General features: G+C 58.3%; 1 protein-coding gene across 11 annotated transcripts; it reads left to right on the forward strand.

Annotated features, from left to right (window-relative positions):
* Window positions 1-1,477: 1,477 nt before the first annotated feature.
* On the forward strand, window positions 1,478-15,171 carry TPM2 (tropomyosin 2). Of its 11 annotated transcripts, none has more exons than XM_027726531.2 (9): window positions 1,478-1,659; window positions 2,495-2,620; window positions 8,879-9,012; window positions 10,060-10,177; window positions 10,299-10,369; window positions 10,600-10,675; window positions 11,327-11,389; window positions 11,731-11,800; window positions 14,867-15,171. In XM_027726531.2, exons 1-9 carry the CDS (start codon window positions 1,546-1,548, stop codon window positions 14,947-14,949), a joined length of 855 nt encoding a protein of 284 aa, XP_027582332.1. In that variant the 5' UTR covers window positions 1,478-1,545; the 3' UTR covers window positions 14,950-15,171. The 11 variants fall into 11 exon arrangements, with proteins under 11 accessions (XP_027582332.1, XP_027582330.1, XP_027582331.1 ...); XM_027726529.2 differs by lacking the exon at window positions 14,867-15,171 and adding an exon at window positions 12,131-12,936; XM_027726530.2 differs by lacking the exon at window positions 10,600-10,675 and adding an exon at window positions 11,120-11,195 and having other exon boundaries at window positions 1,479-1,659.
* Window positions 15,172-17,862: the final 2,691 nt, after the last annotated feature.

A 17,862-nucleotide genomic window follows, 5' to 3' on the forward strand; every position in this document is an offset into this window, starting at 1 on the left:
CGGGAATGATGGGAGACGGATCTTCCTCCTCCCCTTAGAAGCCGCATGCTGGCAGTTACAGATTCTCCTTGTCCAAATATGTGCCTAATTCGTCAGTACTAATTGTTGCTCTCCAGAGTCCAGCAGTGGCTCTTCTGCTTTCCCCATGGAGCCAGCAGCCCCTTGGTCCTTAGCTGCTCCCATCCCTCCTACGCCCCCCACCATCTGGGCCTGAGGCCTCCTAGAGAGCCACTTTCTCCAGCTCAAAAATTTTCTGCTCCTCTCTGCTTGGAGCACTGGTGCCGAAAAGTTGCGTCAGTCAAGGGCTGGCTGTGGCCCAGGGGCAATGGGCTGGGGGAGCCTGTGCACCCCTCATGTCCCCATCCCATCCCAGCCTCCCCACGTGCCACACAGCTCTCGTGGCCCCTCCGCCAGCTCCTTCCAGCCCCCCCCTCCGACCCAGAGCCCACCCTGCAGCTGGGAATGTGCCAGAAGCATTTATGATCGTTATTAAAGCACAGGTTATTTTTGGAGGAGCTGGGATTTGAACGTTTTGCATTTTTTTGCCTGTGGAATACAGTTTATTTAGAGCAGAAAGACGAAGAGGGGCAGCGAGCTGCCCACATGCCCTGTGTCACCCTAAAATGCCACCCTATGGGCTGTGCATGTGCCAGATGTCCCTGAGAGTGCCAGGGACAGTGGCACTAAGGTGCAAGGCAGCAGGGAGGTGGGTGCCGAGAAGTCTACACAGAGCTGGGGCCCCCTTGCCCCATCAGCAGCTGGATGGGGATGTCAGGGGTTCCATTCACTTCTCTCCTGGGGGATTTTCCCCATGTGGGCAGTGCCAGTCCACTGCGTCCCTCAGTGCAATCACAGCCCATGGTTGCCCCTGAGTGCAATGACAACCTAAATATGTCCCCAAGACTTCAGTGCCTGACGTTCCCAAGTGCCATGCCAGCCCTTGAAATGCCCCTAAACCAGTGCCAGCAAGCAGGGTCCCTCAGGCCCCACGTTGCAGTGACCGGGCATGTGGTTACCTGTGGCAGTGTCAGCCACGTCATGTCCTCTCGCGTGGGGACTGCTTTGACCTTTGACTGGAGTCAGTGCCACCGGCATACCCCTAGCTCAGTGCCCCAGGATGTCCTTTGCTCGGTGCCACTGGGGTTCCCCTGGCACAGCGCTACGGAGTGTCCCTCAGCCAGTGTCCTTGGGGTAGCACTAGGGCATCGCCCCGGAGTGTGCATCGCCCAGTGCCACCGGGGTACCCGCAGCACAGTGACCGGGGGTGCCCGGCGCCGGGGCCGTGGCAATGCCCTCAGGGGGTGCTGCCCCCCCGTCCCGCTCGGTGCGAGGGCCAGTGGCGAGCCTGTCCCTAAAAGGTGCTGGCGGGCGGCGGGGGAGGCGCCGGGGCCGACCCTGCCCAGCTCGGCCCCTCCCCAGCTTTTAGACGGCGCGGCGGGGCGGGGAGCGCAGTGCCGGTGCTCCCGCCGCTCCCGGTGCTCCCGCCGCTCCCGGTGCTCCGCGTCCCGCTGCCGTCCCGCGCCCCGCCGCCGACCCACCGCCACCATGGAGGCCATCAAGAAGAAGATGCAGATGCTGAAACTGGACAAGGAGAACGCCATCGACCGCGCCGAGCAAGCGGAGGCTGACAAGAAGCAGGCGGAGGACCGCTGCAAGCAGGTGGGTGTCCCGCGACCTTCTCTGGCATTGCCTCGGGACCCTCTGCTCTAGGGGTGGCCAGCCCAGGGGACCCCATTCTGCTGGATGTCCAGCCCAGAGATTCTCTGCCCTAGGGGTGTCCAGCCCTGGAGCCCCTGTCCTGCTGGATGCCCAGCCCTGGGGACCCCATCCCTCTGATTGTCCAGCCTTGGGATCCTCCACCCAGCCCCAGGGACTTCCCCACAACGGGTGTCCAGCCTGGAGTCCCCTGTCCTAAGGATGTCCTGCCCCAAGCACTGTGCCCCACTGGGTGTCCTGCTTGTGGATCCCAATATAGGGATTGCCAGCCCCAGAGACCTTACTTCACTGGGACCCCATCCCAAGGGGCCTCACCCCCTATAGGCCTGTCCCTAGGGTGCAGCACTTCAGTCCATTTTCCCTGAGCCCTCACACTGGTCCCCCCAAACATGCCTTATCTCAGCAGGACATCCCAGTGCCACCTCCCTATTCCTGTGCCAGGGAGAACCCTGGGGACTGCAATACTCCCACCCCACTGACACGGATATAGGGACACAGATTGGCATTCCCCAGAGCTGTGTCCCCAGGTCAGGAGCTCTCCAGTCCCTTACACAGGGAGGAAGACCACCCTCCCCTTACACCCACCAGGCTCAGGCATGCTGGGGGGGACAAGAGCATCCCAAGGAGATGTAGATCCAAAGCTGACAGAAGGAGCATGTCCATGTTCTCCTGCTGTGCCCCCACACCCTGGGTGTCACCAGGAGGAGGGTGGCCATCCCCTTTCAGCCTTGCAGACACCACCATCCGTCCTGACCCTTGTCCTCTGTCCTTTTCCCAGCTGGAGGAGGAACAGCAGGGCCTGCAGAAGAAACTGAAGGGCACTGAGGATGAGGTGGAGAAGTATTCCGAGTCTGTCAAGGAGGCCCAGGAGAAGTTAGAGCAGGCAGAGAAGAAAGCCACAGACGTAAGTAGGCACGCCAGCAACTCCTCCCCCGTGCGGGCGGGCGCTGGACCTCGGCAGAGGGGGCGGCGGTTAAAGAAAGAGGGGGCCCTTATATGGAAAGCGTCCGAGGGGAAGACTGTCAGGATCCCATTCCTGCGATGCTGACACCGAACTGGGCTGATGGGTCCTGTGAGGGGTGCAGGGGCCAGGCCAGCTGTGGTGGGCAGTGCTGGAGTGGCTGATCCTGTCTGGAGCTTTGCGGGCAGCCGACAGCCTGGCTCCCCAAAGCTAATGGGGACAAGTGTCCAGAGGTGTGTCACAGGTCCCCAGGCACGCACCTCCACAATGCTCTTAGGAGAACTGTGGGGCTTAACAGGCAGTGGCAGAGCAGGGAAATGGTCAAATCTCTTGCTGTGCTTAGCTGCTGAGTGCTGGCTGCAAGGAAAAATGTTCGGGGTGCGTGGAAGGGGACTTTGGGTGGGATGTGGGTGCGTGGATTTGGGGTCCAATGTGCCACCTTGTACCCTGGGAAGGGCAAGGCCAGGAAGAGTTTTATTTAGTGCCATGACTGATGTTTCTCCTGGGAAATAGATCCCTCTGGGGAGATGTTAGGAAGGTGTTGAAATTGGCTTGTGCCTGGCCAGGATGAAGGGTGGAACAGCTGTGTGCGGCCACGGGGCCGCTCAGGAATGGGGTATAACGACCTGTGGTGCCACACAGGGTATTTGACACCCTATAAATAAATCCTCCTTTTGATAGTCAGCCCTTCTTTGATGAAAACCAACCCTGGAAACTGGAGGAGAAGCTAAAGGAGAGCCATCTGGAGCACAGCCAGCAGGGCATGGCCAGGCTTTTTAGGATTGAGAACAAAAAATTCAATCCTAGCTGGTTTATGGAGCTAAATGGGGGAGATGTGTCAAATCTCTGAGGGGGCCACTGAGGACAGGGGTGACCAGACAAGGACAAGCAGTGGCAACATAAATCCCTGTGGCAGCCCAGAGCCCCTGGGCAGTGGCCAGGGGGTCCCCCAGACTTGTTTACTGATCCAACAGACCTGCCCTGGTTTAATTAGATACTTAACAAAGTAGTTAAAACATCAAAAATCCTCTGAAAGGGCACATTTATCCTGGAATGGGGCAGGCATGCCAAGCTGGTCAGGGTGGCTGCTGTGTGCAGTGGGGTTCACACTGGTCTGATTGGATCTCTGCTGATGTGGGACAGGGCAAACTCAGTGTGGCTGAGAGTGGATGGGACGTTTCCAGTGTGAAACTCCGAGAAAGGGGCAAACGGTGGCACTGGGCAGATGTCAGCTATGGGATGCAGAGTGATTTGCTGCTGACGATGCCATCCTGGGTGGGGAAGGTGTGTTTCCCTGCTCTTGGTCCACAGTGGCTGGGCAAGTCTGTGGGCTTTGACATGGAGAATCCCATACCAGCAGATACAGCGGACAGAAGCCACCAACCACTTCAGGGAAGGGCCAGAGCAGGAGCCATGGTGAAGGAACAGTGTCAGGCTGCAGGCTGGCTGCAGGACTGAGGCTCTATCACCAGCACAGCCACCCCAGGTCCATGCCAAAGCCTAGACAGGCTGTACCATGTGTGGGGCTCTGGGAGTTACCAGGTCCATGTGCCAGGGACCTGGATGTGCTGACAGCTCTAAGTGCCAAGGCTGGTGTCATCTCCTCCCTGGTGTGAGGTGCAGAACAGCTCCTGGCTTCAGCAAGGAAGCACCAGGCAGATCCCTAGAGTTCACCCACCATTCTCCCCATGGCTGCTAGGATAGTGCTTGCCTGTGTCTCCATCCCTTAGCCAGGTCAGGGCACACCAGTGATCCAGACAGCCTCCTGCCCTTGGCTAAAAGGTCAATGCCTTAAAAGAATAAACACCTGTCCCGTTCCAGCACTGTCCTGCCACTGGCACTGGATGGCAGTGCATAAAGGCCATGGGGACTGCACTAAGGAGTGCAAATATGATGCCCCAGGCACTTGAAGAGGGGGCAGATGGTGCCACAGAGCAGGGAGTGCCTGACTCCTGATCAGCGACTCCACAGTGCTGACAGCGCCTTCCCAGCAGCTCTGCAAGGCCACTGTGGTCCCATCACCTCTTGTACCCAAGAGGTACAAGCCCATGGTGCCCGGGTCAAGATGCGGGCAAGGGCTGTTGGACACAGTGCAGCTGAGACAGCGGGTTTAGCCAAAACAGCTCCCTCCATCCCCCCACATCACTGGCAGTGGCCTGTCCCCAGCCACCTCAGAGGAGCCTAGGGAAACTCCAGCGTTCCCAGGCCATGATCCCAAAAGCTTCACCCATGTTCCCGCCCCAGCTGCACTCCCCGGCCAAGACTTTGCTCTTATTTGGTGATTCCCCGAGCTGGTGGGAGGGAACGGGACTCTGCTGGGAAGTGACTGCATCTCGGGGTGGGGCCACAGCAGGAGGCACCTAGCCTGGCCACAGCGGGACCAGAATGGCTACCCCCCAGTCTGTCCCCCACATGCCTGCAGCCAGCTCATCCCTGCCCCACTGCTGCCAGGAATCCTTGTTTTTGCTCTGGGCCCCATGCCCCAGCTTGGGAGCACTCTTGGCACCCAGGCATCAGACTGGGAATGGGGCAGGATCAGTCGGGACCAAGGCCAAACCCATGGCCAAGCCCAAGGCCTTGTGCTCCTAGGGGACCCACAGCATTGCCTCTTCCAGTGCTGCTTGGCAAGAGGACACAGAGCTGCAGAACACAGACAGCAGTGTGGCTGGGTCACCCCCAGGACCCCTGGCCTGGAGCTGATGGCAGCTGGTGGGGTCATCCTGGGAAGTGACATCCCTGGAGGCAGGTGTGAAGTGCAGTAAGGGCTGCCTGAGAGCTGTCAGAGCTTCTTAAGGGAGGATTGAGTGCCAGCCAGGCTTTTCCTGATGGATCGAGACATGTGCCCCAGCCGGGATGGAATGTCAGGAGCTGGGGGGCTGGCCTGCCCTAGAGGACACAGACCCTAGGGCAGCTGGGTTGTGCAGGGGGCTCCATGTGCCCCATGGAACTCTGTAGGGTTGCCAGCCAGGTCCTCACTTGAAGAAGCAGATGCCAAGGGACTGAATGAGATGGATGTTGGGGACCTGGCTGCAGCCCCAGGTACTGCTGGAGGACACCCTGGAGCAGGCTCTGCTTCATACCTCTTATTGACTTTCTACAGGGAAAAGTCTATGACCCTCTTCAGCTCTGCAGCAAGAAGTGCAGAGGGCAGCACTTTGGGAGCACTCATGGATACGCTGCTCCTGTGGCTGCGTGGCCTCGAGGATCAGGCTCCAGCACCCACAGACTCTCTCTCTGGACTCTTGGAAATATTTGAATCCATTTTCCTGGGGTCCTCTCCATCGCTCTGGGGGATTTCAGTGGGACTGTACATCCCTGGCAGGGGAGCACCATACACCCTGGGCACGGAGAGGACTGCGTGCCTGCCTTGGGGGCCACTGTGTGCCCTCCCTGGGTGTACCATGTGTCCTGCCAGTGGGAACTATGCATCTGCCTGGGAGGATGTGTGCTGACTCCGGCTGAGGGGACAGTGCGCTCTGTCTAGAAGCCGCTGTGCATCTCGCCTGGGTGAGGGGTGTGACCCTTGCTGGGGAGGACCACGCGTCCTGCCTGGGGGTCCTCCTTATGTCCTGCTTGGGATGAGGGGCCCTGCGCACCCCTCCCGTTGTGGGAACTGTCCCCTGCCGGGGGTGGGCACTGCGCGTCCTGCCCGGGGGACCGGCAGTGCAGGTCGGTCGGAGACAGCAGCAGGAGAACGAGGAGGAGGAGGAGCAGGAAGGGATGGAGGCAGGGCGGGCGGCGGGAGCGGCCGCTGCCTGAGCGCTTCCTGCCCGAGAAGGGCGGATCCCACAAAGGGCTCGGCGGTGTGGCCTCCCCGCCGGCAGCCCCCGCCATGGCCAGCGCCAGCTCTATCGATGCCGTCAAGAAGAAGATCCAGAGCCTGCAGCAGGTGGCCGACGAGGCGGAGGAACGCGCCGAGCACCTGCAGCGGGAGTACCATATCGAGCGGCAGGCCCGGGAGCGGGTAAGGGCCGCCGGGATGAAAAGGGGGCGCGGCGGAGCGGGGGGCGCCCCGGCGGCTCCCCGGGATGCCCCGGCGGCTCCGGCCCCGCTGCCAGCATCCCTCCCGGCGGGCTGGCCCCGGCCCCCCGCACCCCTCGCCCCGGTAGCCGGGCTGGCTGCCCCCGGGGCGGAGCGGAGCGGAGCGGAGCGCGGGGCGGTTTCGGGGGAGCCGGCGGGAGCTGCCACCCAGCTGGCGAGAGCCCCCGGGGCAGGGGGCTTGGGGCAGCCTCCTCCAGCCGCCTCCCTCCTCCGTGGTTCTTGCGCCAGAGAGATGCTGCTTGCCGGGTTCCCCGGGGCTTCCCGGCTGGCGGGGCACTGGGAGCGGCAGCGGCAAGCCCTGCCTTGGCTCTTCCTGGGATCGGGCGCATCCTGGAAAAGGATCCCCTCCCTCGCAGGCTGGCGTGCACAGCTCAGAATCCCATGCCCAGGATCTTGTCTAGCTTCCAGCAGGCTTTCCGGTCCGGGCCGCGGCAGTCGGAGAGCCTTTATCTCTCTAGCCTGTCCCTTCGTGGGGACAAGCCATCCCTTCACACAACCACTCTGGCAACGGGATGACATTCCCAAAAGTCAGCTTGTTCGTGGTTTGGCTTTTTAGTTGTTGAGGCTTTTTATTTTCTTCCTTTCTTTCTGTTTCCTATGCCCACTCTTTCTACATTCTCACCATATCAGGAGCGGCAGAGCTGGGTGCGGTACCCAGGTTGTTGTCACTCGGGCTGTGTGCGGAGGAAATGGCCCCTTCCTGCAGCCACAGATCGGGTTCCCCGGTCTAGGAGCTGCTGGAGAGCTCATGTTCCCCAGTGTCCATCCGGGCAGCTCTGACCCACTTTGGTGGTGATTCCCTGGGAAAAAAAAGGCTCCCGACGAGGTGAGGCTGATGCTGCAGGCAGAGCATCGCCCTGCGGGGGCCAGTCCCAGTTCCCCACTGGGCAGTCTGGCAAGGGACCAGCTCTCAGAAAGCCCAGAAAAAAGGTTGTTCATGGGGTGGAGGTGACTGTCATACCAGCTGTGGGGCTGGCTGCCCTCTCAGAGAGGTGCTGGCTGCGCCTGTCCCCACCCTGCTGCCTCCTCACAAGGGATCGAGGGTGCTCAGTGGGGCCGTGCAGGGTGACTGCAGAGTGACAGCCCCTTGCTGCTCCCGTGGTCCCTCTGCTTGGCTAATGTCCCCCAGGGCATTCCCGGGCTGGAGCATGAGGCTGGATGGAGCTGGGCACTGCATCGGGCCAGTCCTGCTCCAGCCTGTGTATAAGCAGGAGACATTATCCCCTGTGTTGGTGCATGGGGCTGCTCCCCATGGTGAGGTCTCAATGCCACCCATCCCTTTGTATCCGGATGAGGTCTTCCTTGCACTATCCCCCCCACTCGGTGGGAAGCGGAGCTGAGAGCTGCTGAGGCAGCGTTTCCCGACTGTGGCGATGGAGCTGGAGGCCTTTACCAACTGGAAAGAGTGCGAGGCCAGGCGTCAAGGGACTGGCGGAGGGCCAGGGCCACTGCTCCTGGCCAGCCCCAGCTCCCAGCCCTGTGCGTGGGGAGCCTGGGAAAGGGAGGGCTCTGGTCCAGTGGGTCCTGCCAGCCGCATCTTGGCCGGGTGCCAGCCTGCCGAGGGCGACTCGCTCCACTGCCCCCGGCACTGTGCTGTACATCAGCTGAGGGGGCTCCGTGCTGGATTCAGGCTGTCCTGTTGCACAGGGCCATGGGGGTTCCCGCAGGAGAAGCTCCCAGCTCGGTCTGCCGCCTCTATAAACAGGAAATCCTTAAGCGGCTCCCGATCTCCTTTTCGGGAGCGAAGCCGCACAGGGCATTCCTCCCCCTGAACTCACTTTTCTGCAAACCCCAAATACCGCCCCTGTGACGGCACGGCTGCCACAGCCACCCTACCCCAGGGAACATGGCCTGTCTCTCCCAAGGGCAGGAGCCGGACGTGCAAGGACCTGGTGGAGGGGCTGCACGTGCCAGTCTGGGGTTGCAAGGCTGGGAGAAGCACTAGGGATGGGGATAACTGTTGTCCCTATGGAAAGGCAAGGGGATGCATGCCCAGCCATCCCATTCCAGTGAGTGCTGGCTTGTTGCACAATGCCAAAGGGGTGTTTCGGATTGTAAATGCAGAACTAACCACTGAAAATGCTTTTAAAAGTATATATATATATATATTTGTGTGTGTATGTGTGACATGGAATGACTGAGGAGTTTCTGCTCCCCCAGGCTGAGGCTGAAGTGGCTTCCCTCAACCGCCGTATCCAGCTGGTAGAGGAGGAGCTGGACCGAGCCCAGGAGCGCCTGGCCACCGCCCTGCAGAAGCTGGAGGAGGCTGAGAAGGCAGCTGATGAGAGCGAGAGGTGTGATGGGAAAGGACAGTGGGGGTGGTATCAGGTGGGGGTATTGATTGCAAGCAGCCCCCTTACTTTTGCAGTGAGGACCCTCTGAAAGGACCTCATGTGGTTTATGTTGGTTTTCCTTCAGACTCCAAAGGGAGAGAGCAAAGCCACAATGCAAAGAAGTCCTCCAGGCACAGGCGTTCCTAAAAAGACTGAAATTTCCAGAGCATAAAATCCTGATAAAATTTACCTGGTATTTATGAAAACACCAGACTGTACCCGAAGACAGAGGAAGCTAGGAACATATTTTCTTACCCAGAGCAGCCTCCTGTGCTCAGGGTCTCAACAACAGCCCAGGAGGCAACATCTGTGCCTGGGAACTAAGTTCAGATTTGACAACAAAACAGCCTAATTCAAAAGCAGTGCTACAAAATGTGTGTTGCCCCATCCTTATGGCAAGCAGGTTTCCTGGACAGGAGCTGTGCAGGCAAGGGCACTCAGGTTTGTGGGAGTGCCTGGACATGTCACAGTGTTCCAGACAATGACGTGAGCTCTTCCCTCCATTGGCAAAGACTAGTTTGAGTAACAGCATCTGAGTGAGAGGAGAAGAGTCTGCAGGAGTCCCTTCTGTGGGGGTTCACAGGGTTTGGTAACCCTGTTTGTGAGCATCACCCAGAATGAGAAAGGCTTTGCCACAGGATGTTCTCTAGCATTTCCTAAAGGCTGCTGGTCTGTCAGGCTGTTTTTGTGGAGGTTGTGGCTGGCTCATCTTCAGCTGCACACTTTTTCACCCCTACAGATTGGGTTCAGGACCTGCCTGATTGAGGGCCACCACAGCCACATGTCCTCACTCTGGAGCATAGCCCTGGAGTCAGCTCCACTGTAATTGTGCACAGGAGCATTTTTAGGGTACAGCTAGTGACCCTACTGTGTGGGGTGGCCAGCAAGTGCCAAGCAATGTCCTGTGTCTCTGGAGGATGGTGAGGTTAGGGTACAGTGGACAGGCAAGATGTGCAGATGCCACCTTGACCCACGGCAGTAACATCTTTTGGCTTGGTCTTTCCTCAGAGGCATGAAGGTCATTGAAAACAGGGCCATGAAAGATGAGGAGAAAATGGAGCTCCAGGAAATGCAGCTGAAGGAGGCAAAGCACATAGCGGAGGAGGCTGACCGCAAATACGAGGAGGTGCATACCCCCTTCCCCAGTCCTGACCCCCTGGCAGCACCCAGAGCCACCTCCTCGCAGCCCTGTGCCCCCAGCTGGGGCAAGCACAGGGCCAACATATGCCTCTTTCTCCCATCAACAGGTCGCCCGCAAGCTGGTGGTCCTTGAGGGAGAGCTGGAGCGCTCAGAGGAGAGGGCAGAGGTGGCAGAGAGGTGAGCAGGGCTCCCAGCAGGCAGTGTGCAGGGGTCCCACACAGCCCTTGCCCCAAATCTCTGGCAGCATGGGGATGGGGATGACCCTCCTTGGGAGTGTCAGGGCCTGGCATTGGGGTGGTCCTTGGGATTGTAGGCTGGGGGCAGGGGGGTGCCAACCCACCAGCATCACATCCTTGACCCTGTTCTCTGCTGTCCCCCCACCCCGGGGTGCCCCTCTTTCACCCCAGCCGAATGAGACAGTTGGAAGAAGAGCTGCGGACCATGGACCAGTCTCTCAAATCCCTCATTGCCTCAGAGGAAGAGGTACTGGGGCAGGGGTGCGGGGCGATGTGCAGCAGCCCCCCTCTCTCTGTCGCTGTCTCTCGAACCATGCGAGCCACCTCTCTCTTCTGCACCGCTGCCTCTACCACTGGCCTCCCCTCACCTCCCTCTCCAGCAGGTGCAGGCTGGGCACGCTCCTCCATCCCTCCATCCCTGCTTCCCTTGGCAGGGCCGGTGAGAGCCCGGCTGGTGGTAATGCACGAGGTGTCCGTGCAAGGAAGCACAAGGAATGGATGAACAGATGCGTCCCGGCAGCTCCTGCTCACAGCGGCTCTGCTCCTTGTCCACGTGCACTGAGTCTTCTCCTCTCTCAACTTGTTTTCTCTCTTTCTTTCTTGCTACCCTGTGCCCGTTCTTTCTGCTCCTGCTCTTCTCCTGCCCTCTGGCCCTGCTCCCCCCCTCCTGCCGGCCCTGCTTGGGATGTAGTAAATGTGGTGACCTAGAGGAGGAGCTGAAAATTGTCACCAACAACTTGAAGTCCCTGGAGGCCCAGGCTGACAAGGTAGGACCCAGTGAGGCTGTTGAGGCTGGGTGGAGTGCGTGGGGTGTGGGGGTGCTGTGATCTCCTGCTAGAGTGAAGGACAGATGAAGGTTTCCCCTGGGGCTCACAGCTGCCTGTCTCTGTCTCTGCAGTACTCTACCAAGGAGGACAAGTACGAGGAGGAAATCAAGCTTCTAGGGGAAAAACTGAAGGAGGTAAGGAGTATAGGGCTGCCACTGCATCAGTGCAGGCATGAGTTTGCCATCCTGAGTGGATTTTGACCCCTTTATACCCATGTCCTCTCACAGTTTCCCAAACTGCAGCTCTGCGGCATAGCAGGTGCCTGGGTCTGGGATGCCCCTCTATGAATCTGTTCTGGTTTAGGGTGTGAGGCTCCGTGGGGCCTTTGACTTTTCTTGTCCATTGCCTTTACTAGAGGAGCGCTTGTGGAGAAGGGTACCAGAGATGCAAATGGGGCAGATTTGGAGTGCAGTGCAGCCTGCACCGCCCCTGTGGTGCCCTGCAGCTCACCCTCTCCCCACTGTGCTTCCCACAGGCTGAGACCCGGGCGGAGTTTGCAGAGAGGTCTGTGGCGAAGCTGGAGAAAACCATTGACGACCTAGAAGGTAAAATGTCCCCGCCAGCCCTGTGTTCCTCTTTCCCAGGGCATCACTTGGCCACATTGTGCCCCTGGTGGGGCTGGACAGGGCTTGGCCAGGGTGAGGGCGTGGGTAGGGGTTCAGGGAGGTGGGAGGCTGGATGCCATGGTGTCTGGTGCAGGAGTGCAGAGCTGGGGTGTGGGCTCTGCCCTTGGGTGGGGAATGGGGTCACATCCATGCCGCCTGTGCCTGCATGCTCCTGCTGCCCTCAGCCCGCCGCTCACAGCCACTCTCTCTCTCCACCTTGTGCCCCCCACTCTGCTCCACCATCTGCCCCCTGCCTGCTCCCACCTGCAGATGAAGTGTATGCGCAGAAGATGAAGTACAAAGCCATCAGCGAGGAGCTGGACAATGCACTTAATGACATCACCTCCCTCTGAGCCCCCTGCTGGGCACCAGCACTGCGCCCCTTCCCCACTTGCCTCTCCCCTCCCCAGCTCAGCTACTTGCCTGCCTGACCGTCCCACCTCTCTCCCCACCCTCTCTGTCCTTCTCTGTCCTTCCTAGCCTGTGCCTGTCCGTCGGCTCCTTTGGGACAGGAGCCGGCCCAGGGTGTTCCCGCTGTACCCCTCTTTGGGGAGACAAGATGTAGGTGCTTAGAACTGTTTGGTCAGGGCAGGCCAGCAGCTCCATGGAGTCCTACATGCTGGCTGAATAGTGCCTGTGTAGCAGGTCTGTGCCATGGTATTGCCCAATAGGGATCAGGGCTGTGCCTAGAAGCCTTTTGCTCCAGCACCTCCATCCTTGGCTCCCCAGCAGCAGAAGCACTGGGGACCCTGCAGCTCCGGGGATGGGGGGCCATCTCCCCCCAACATACTCCCAGCAAAGCCCCTCGGTGCTGCTTGCTGGCCCCAGGATGGGGATGACCTGCATTGGGGAAGCGGCACCTCCACTGCCAAAGCTCAGGCCTGGGGGATAGAGGGTTGGGCCCGACTGTGCAGTCACCTCCTTCCCTGGCAGGCAGGCAACCCCCAGCTCCTCCCTCACCCCGCCTTCTGTCCTTTGCACATTGCTCTTCAGTTTGCATCTCATGACTTTTCTTTAATGTTCTGTCCCTTTGGTTTAATGAGTTGGTTTCAATAAAATTTCAACATTGGTTTCTCCTTTGTTTTCTTCATGCCACTCTATCCCTCATCTCCTGCCTGTCTCACGTGGGTCCTGTCAGCGGTGTGGTAGGAGGTGGTTGCAGGCAGCTCGCGGGACCCCTGGGGTAACCATGGCTGAGACCCGAGAGGCTCCTGCACTGCCAGGCTGAGTGGAACAGGGCCCTTTGTGCTGACCCCAGTCACCCTCTGACTCTCATACACAGCTTTCCTCATCTCATGCCATCTTCTCCATGACTGTTTTGGAGTGAAACACGAGGGTTAGACCTGGTCCTCTCCATTCGCTGTCTCCACTCCCAGACATTTCCTGCAAGCAGCAATCTCAGCCCTGTTATGTGTCCTGCATCACCTTCCCTTGGTGAAAGAGCTGGTGCTACCCTTCAGCAGTGATCTCTTGCGATCCCTAAATTTGTCCTTGATACCCCTCCTCTTTCCTCACCGCCATACTGTGCCCCAGAATCCAGTTCTCAAATTGACGGATCTGCAGACCTGTCCCTGTGCCAGTACTGGTTTGCCTCCTCCTGCCAGTGCAGCTGGTCTCTGCTGCTAGCTGGGCAGCTGTGGTGTTTCCACTGAGGGCTTTGGGGAATGCTGTCTCTTTTCACTAACTCACTTTTTTCTCTCTCTTTCCTGTGCTGCGTTGACGTCTCCATTTTCTCTAGAGCGCTCTCAGCAGGAGGCCGAGAAAAACCGTGTTCTCACTAACGAGCTGCGGGTCATCCTTACTGAACTTAACAACTGAGCTGCCCAGAGCTCCTGGCCCCGGCCCAGCTTCCCTGCCCTGTTTTGGCCAGGCTGGCTCAGGGCTGGGAGCCCCTACCTGCTCCCCACTGGTGCAAGGCGAGGTGTGAAACCTTGGTTTATCCTCACAGGGGTAACTACCCTGCGTGGGGGGGGGACAGGAAGCCCCTCTGGAGCCTGATTGTTTTTTTTGTGGGAGAGGAATAAGGGTTTTGTGATGTACTGGGGTGCCCACGTGGTGATGGCTGTCCTCTGGCATCAGCCTGGCTCTGCCAGGGAGGGAGGTGGTGGTTTGTATCGCTGCTTTCCTCCCCTTGTCCCAGGAGTTGATGGGCAGCCTCTTCCTCCTCACTCTGGTCACCCCAAAATGTGCAGGGAAGATCCTCTCAGAAAGGGGTCTCTGCAGGGTGCCAGGATCGCTGGGATAGGAGCTGGGGACCCAGCAGCACCCACTGACCCAAACTTGGGGCAGAGGACAGGGAAGAGACCAGCAGGGTGCACTGGGAGATGGGGCTGGGTAGGCAGAGCTCTTGTTCCATCCCCATCTCTGGGGAAGGAGGATGCCATTTGGCAGTGAACACCAGAGGAGGCTGTCTTGGCAGCGGGCTGCCTGGCAGAGCTCATCCCTGTAGCCTTGTTAGCTCGGCTCCTTATCTTTCTGTTATCGTCTCTGCCTGCCCTCCCAGGCTGTTATGAGTTTGTTGTCTCACTCCTTTTCTTCCCGGAGCACTGCTGGGTCATGCAGCAGGCGCTGTCTCTCCGCTTTCACTGGCAAAGGGTTTGTGCATGTGCCCACAGCCAGCCAGTGCTGACGCCTTGGGGCTGGACAAGTAATGGTCCTCACCGGCGGCACGTGCGCTGCGGAGGGCTCAGCCATGGGCCACGGGCACTGTGGGAAGATGGAAATGCTGAAGAGCAGCAACTGCCTGCCCCAGTGACCAGCCCTGACTGGCCTGGGTGCCCTGGCAGGTCCCAGAGTGGCTGGACTCATCCCTGCCGGAGATGGGGTGGTTTGTGTGGACTCTGCTCCACCAGGAATGCCCCATCCGGCTGGAGGCCACTGCTGTACTGAAATGTCTGTCTGTGTGCGTGTGTCTGTGCTTGGTGTGGTGTGTGTGGGTCCGGCTGCACCTGGGTACCCTTGGGTTGTGTCTGGGTGTGTGTGTCTGGGTGTCCCTTGCATTCACAGAGAGCCTGGCCAGTGCCAAAGAGGAGAACGTGGGCATCCACCAGGTCCTGGACCAGACCTTGTTGGAGCTGAACAACCTCTGAGCTGCCCTGGAGAGCCCCTATCCCTCTTCCCTACCCAACACGTGCACCTCACTGGCATGCTCAGGACATCATCAGCTGAACTGCATCTTGGCCAAATCCACACATCCATTGAGAAGGGAAGCCCTGCAGCCTCACAACATGGCTCAGGGACATCTTGTCTGTGCACAGCCTGACTGGCTCTGTCCTGTCTTCATGTCCAAATATTAAAGCAGTTTGACAAGATGGCTGGCTGCATTTGGTCCTTGTGGGCGGGCACAGGCACTGGGAGGTGGGGTGGGGGTCTCCCTGCCCAGTTCGTGCAAGGAGGCTCTGCAGGGGCCCAAGTCCATGGCCAGCATATGGATATTCTCTGTGGCTGTGGGGGGCTCAGAATGATAACATGGCTGTGTTTCCTCATTTCCATCACTTCCTTGGAATGCAGAGGAAACCTCTGCATCTCAAGCTCAGTCTAAATTCATCATCCTCTTCAAGTAGAGAGTGATAGACTATGTCACTGGCATGCCCCCTTCCACATTCTGCATGCTATCTACTTGGCACCTGGGGAAGCCACAAGGTCTTTGACCTCTCCATGGAGTCTGCTTCAGGATTCCTGTGTATGACACTGAGGAAACATACAAACACATGACCATGCATGCACATGTTATTAGTGATTGGGGTCTGCTCCATGTCTGGGATTAGCTGCTCACCCTGTGTAGCAGTTGCATTTTCTATTACCCTTGACTGAGGGATAGCTATATAAGCTAGCAAACATCAGTGCAGCAGACAACCACTTCCCAAAGTGTTCAGGAAGTTTCCTCCTGGCTTGCTATATTTTCTCCAACACAAATTGAAGAGAAGCCAGATGTGTCTCATCGCTGTCACCAAAACAGGCTGGATTTCCTGGGGATGCCCAGAGTCATGATCTAGTCCTGCCCTTCGCTTTGGGCCCCTCCATGATGTGTGCCAAGCCCTGTTGTCCCACGGCACCCAACGGATATCCCTCTAAAAGCACAGCCACATACTGACAGGAAACACAATTCATGCTGACCCCTTGTCGAGCCAGGCCATCGCCCCAGCGAGCGACCGCCAGGGATAGCTTTTGTTATCTGCTTTCCTTTATTTGCTGAGCCTCTCAGCTCAGGAAAGGAGGGTGGTGAGATTACATCTCTTTCCTGCCCAGGTGCTGCTGGCCTCCTGCCCTCTCCCTGGCCCAGCAGTTTTGTGGTTCCAAGTCCTTCTCCAACAGGTAAAAAAGCTCCCTGCGCATTGGGTGCTCGTTTTCTGTTCATCCTCCAAAGGGTGCAAGGCCTGTCATGAGCTGCAGCCTCCCACCCTGGACCTGGGCGAGCAGGAGGGGAGGACAGTACACACTGTCTTGGACTGCTGAGCTGTCCCTGTGCAAAGGCTGGAGCTCCTCCCTGGGTCCACCTTGTTTTCTTGCAGTGCATTAGCTGAGCCACTCTGTTGTTTAGTCAAAGCACCTTCCAGGCAGGGGATTGTCTGGTTCCAAAAAGAACCAGAGTGTAAAATCACCTTTCCTCTGGAAGCCTGCACCCTGTGCTGCAAACAAGCCTGCCCTGTGCTCTGGTCAGGGTGCGTCCTGGTGCCCAGCCTCTGTCGCCTTCCTGCTGGGACAAAGAGCCCTTTCACACCCACTGTTTTTTCCCCATTAGCTGCTGCTGCCTCCTGGTTTGTACCAGTCCATCTGACTTAACCATTTACAACCCTCTGCAAGGGCTTTTTCATTCCTTTGAACTGTCTGTGGTTTGACAATAATATCCTGATATCTGTTCCCAGGTGATGCTCTGCCTGGGAGAGACATGAGCCATTTCGTGGTTCAGCAAAGCTTTGCACTTCCTCCATTCTCCCATCCATCTCCTTCCCCCACATGGCCCTGCAGAGAGAGAAGGCAGCCAGGGAAAGCCCTGGGAGGCTGGGGCACCGTGGAGCAGCTGGCATGGGAGCTCGACCTAGAGGCATGTCCCCCATGCGCCACAGGCCCACGCTGAGGACTGAAGTGCCTGTCCTCTCCTCTCTTCCTCTATCTGCACATCTCCCACTGAATTTCAACCTTTGGATTTGTTTCTCTTGGCCTGACAGACTGAACATCTCCCCAAAGAGCTTTCAGCCCTGTCATGGGCTGCCACCCCATTGATAAACCACCCCATTAACCTCTGGCAGCCTTTCACCTCTGCCCTCTGCCCCAGTTTTCTTGCCTCTCTGGCGTCTCATTTCATCTCCAAATCCTTCCTGTTCAATACCCTTGAACTACACGCTGGAGGGGGAGGACCACACAAAGAGTGTCTGAGATATTTTGATATGTTGAGCTGTGCAGAGCCAGGCACAGACCACTGTCACCCCTCAGTCCCTCCCTGCATTTACAGCTTGAGAGATTGGGGTGAGGTCCAGAAGAGCCACGTTGTCGAGCTGTGCAGGGTTTGTTGCAAGGCTCTGAGGGTTTTCAAAACAGGTCAGGCAGCCTGAAGCCAAGTGTCACACAAATCCCCCTGTCCCCAGATTGATATTAGGGACTTCTCAATGCCAGCAGAGGACAAGGCAGCTGGAGGGAAACATGGACACCAAAACCACGTGGTGCTGTCTCATTTCCATATGAGTTATGAATGCCCCACATGCAGTGCTTGGTACTGCACTACACACCGGGGTTGTGCTGCCTGTGAGGGAGTGTGCAGTGAAGGAGGATGTGTGGCCCCTGCTCCACATGCTCGGGGAGGTTGGGACCAGCACTGGAGCACCCCTGCAGCAAGACAAGCCTATGGCAGGGTGACAGGCAGCAAGGGACCCTTGCGGAGCATTCATTGTATTGGTTTAGTAGTTGCTGGCCCCAATGTTGATTAATTGTCTTTCAGAGCAAAAGTAAATAAAAAGCACTTGTTCTCAGGGTTCTGTTATGTGATGCCTTTCTTGCAGGATGTC

This window comes from Pipra filicauda, unplaced genomic scaffold (assembly GCF_003945595.2).
Source record: "Pipra filicauda isolate LSUMZ 115617 unplaced genomic scaffold, ASM394559v2 scaffold2_size9829703_pilon, whole genome shotgun sequence".
Lineage (NCBI taxonomy): Eukaryota > Metazoa > Chordata > Aves > Passeriformes > Pipridae > Pipra > Pipra filicauda.

Excerpts from the sequence above, each read along its gene's own strand:
- TPM2 (XM_027726531.2), top strand. The coding sequence starts at position 1,546 with ATGGAGGCCATCAAGAAGAAGATGCAGATGCTGAAACTGGACAAGGAG. Across the intron at positions 9,013-10,059 it reads GCAGCTGATGAGAGCGAGAG|AGGCATGAAGGTCATTGAAA; the intron begins GTGTGATGGGAA and ends GTCTTTCCTCAG. Across the intron at positions 10,178-10,298 it reads CTGACCGCAAATACGAGGAG|GTCGCCCGCAAGCTGGTGGT; the intron begins GTGCATACCCCC and ends TCCCATCAACAG.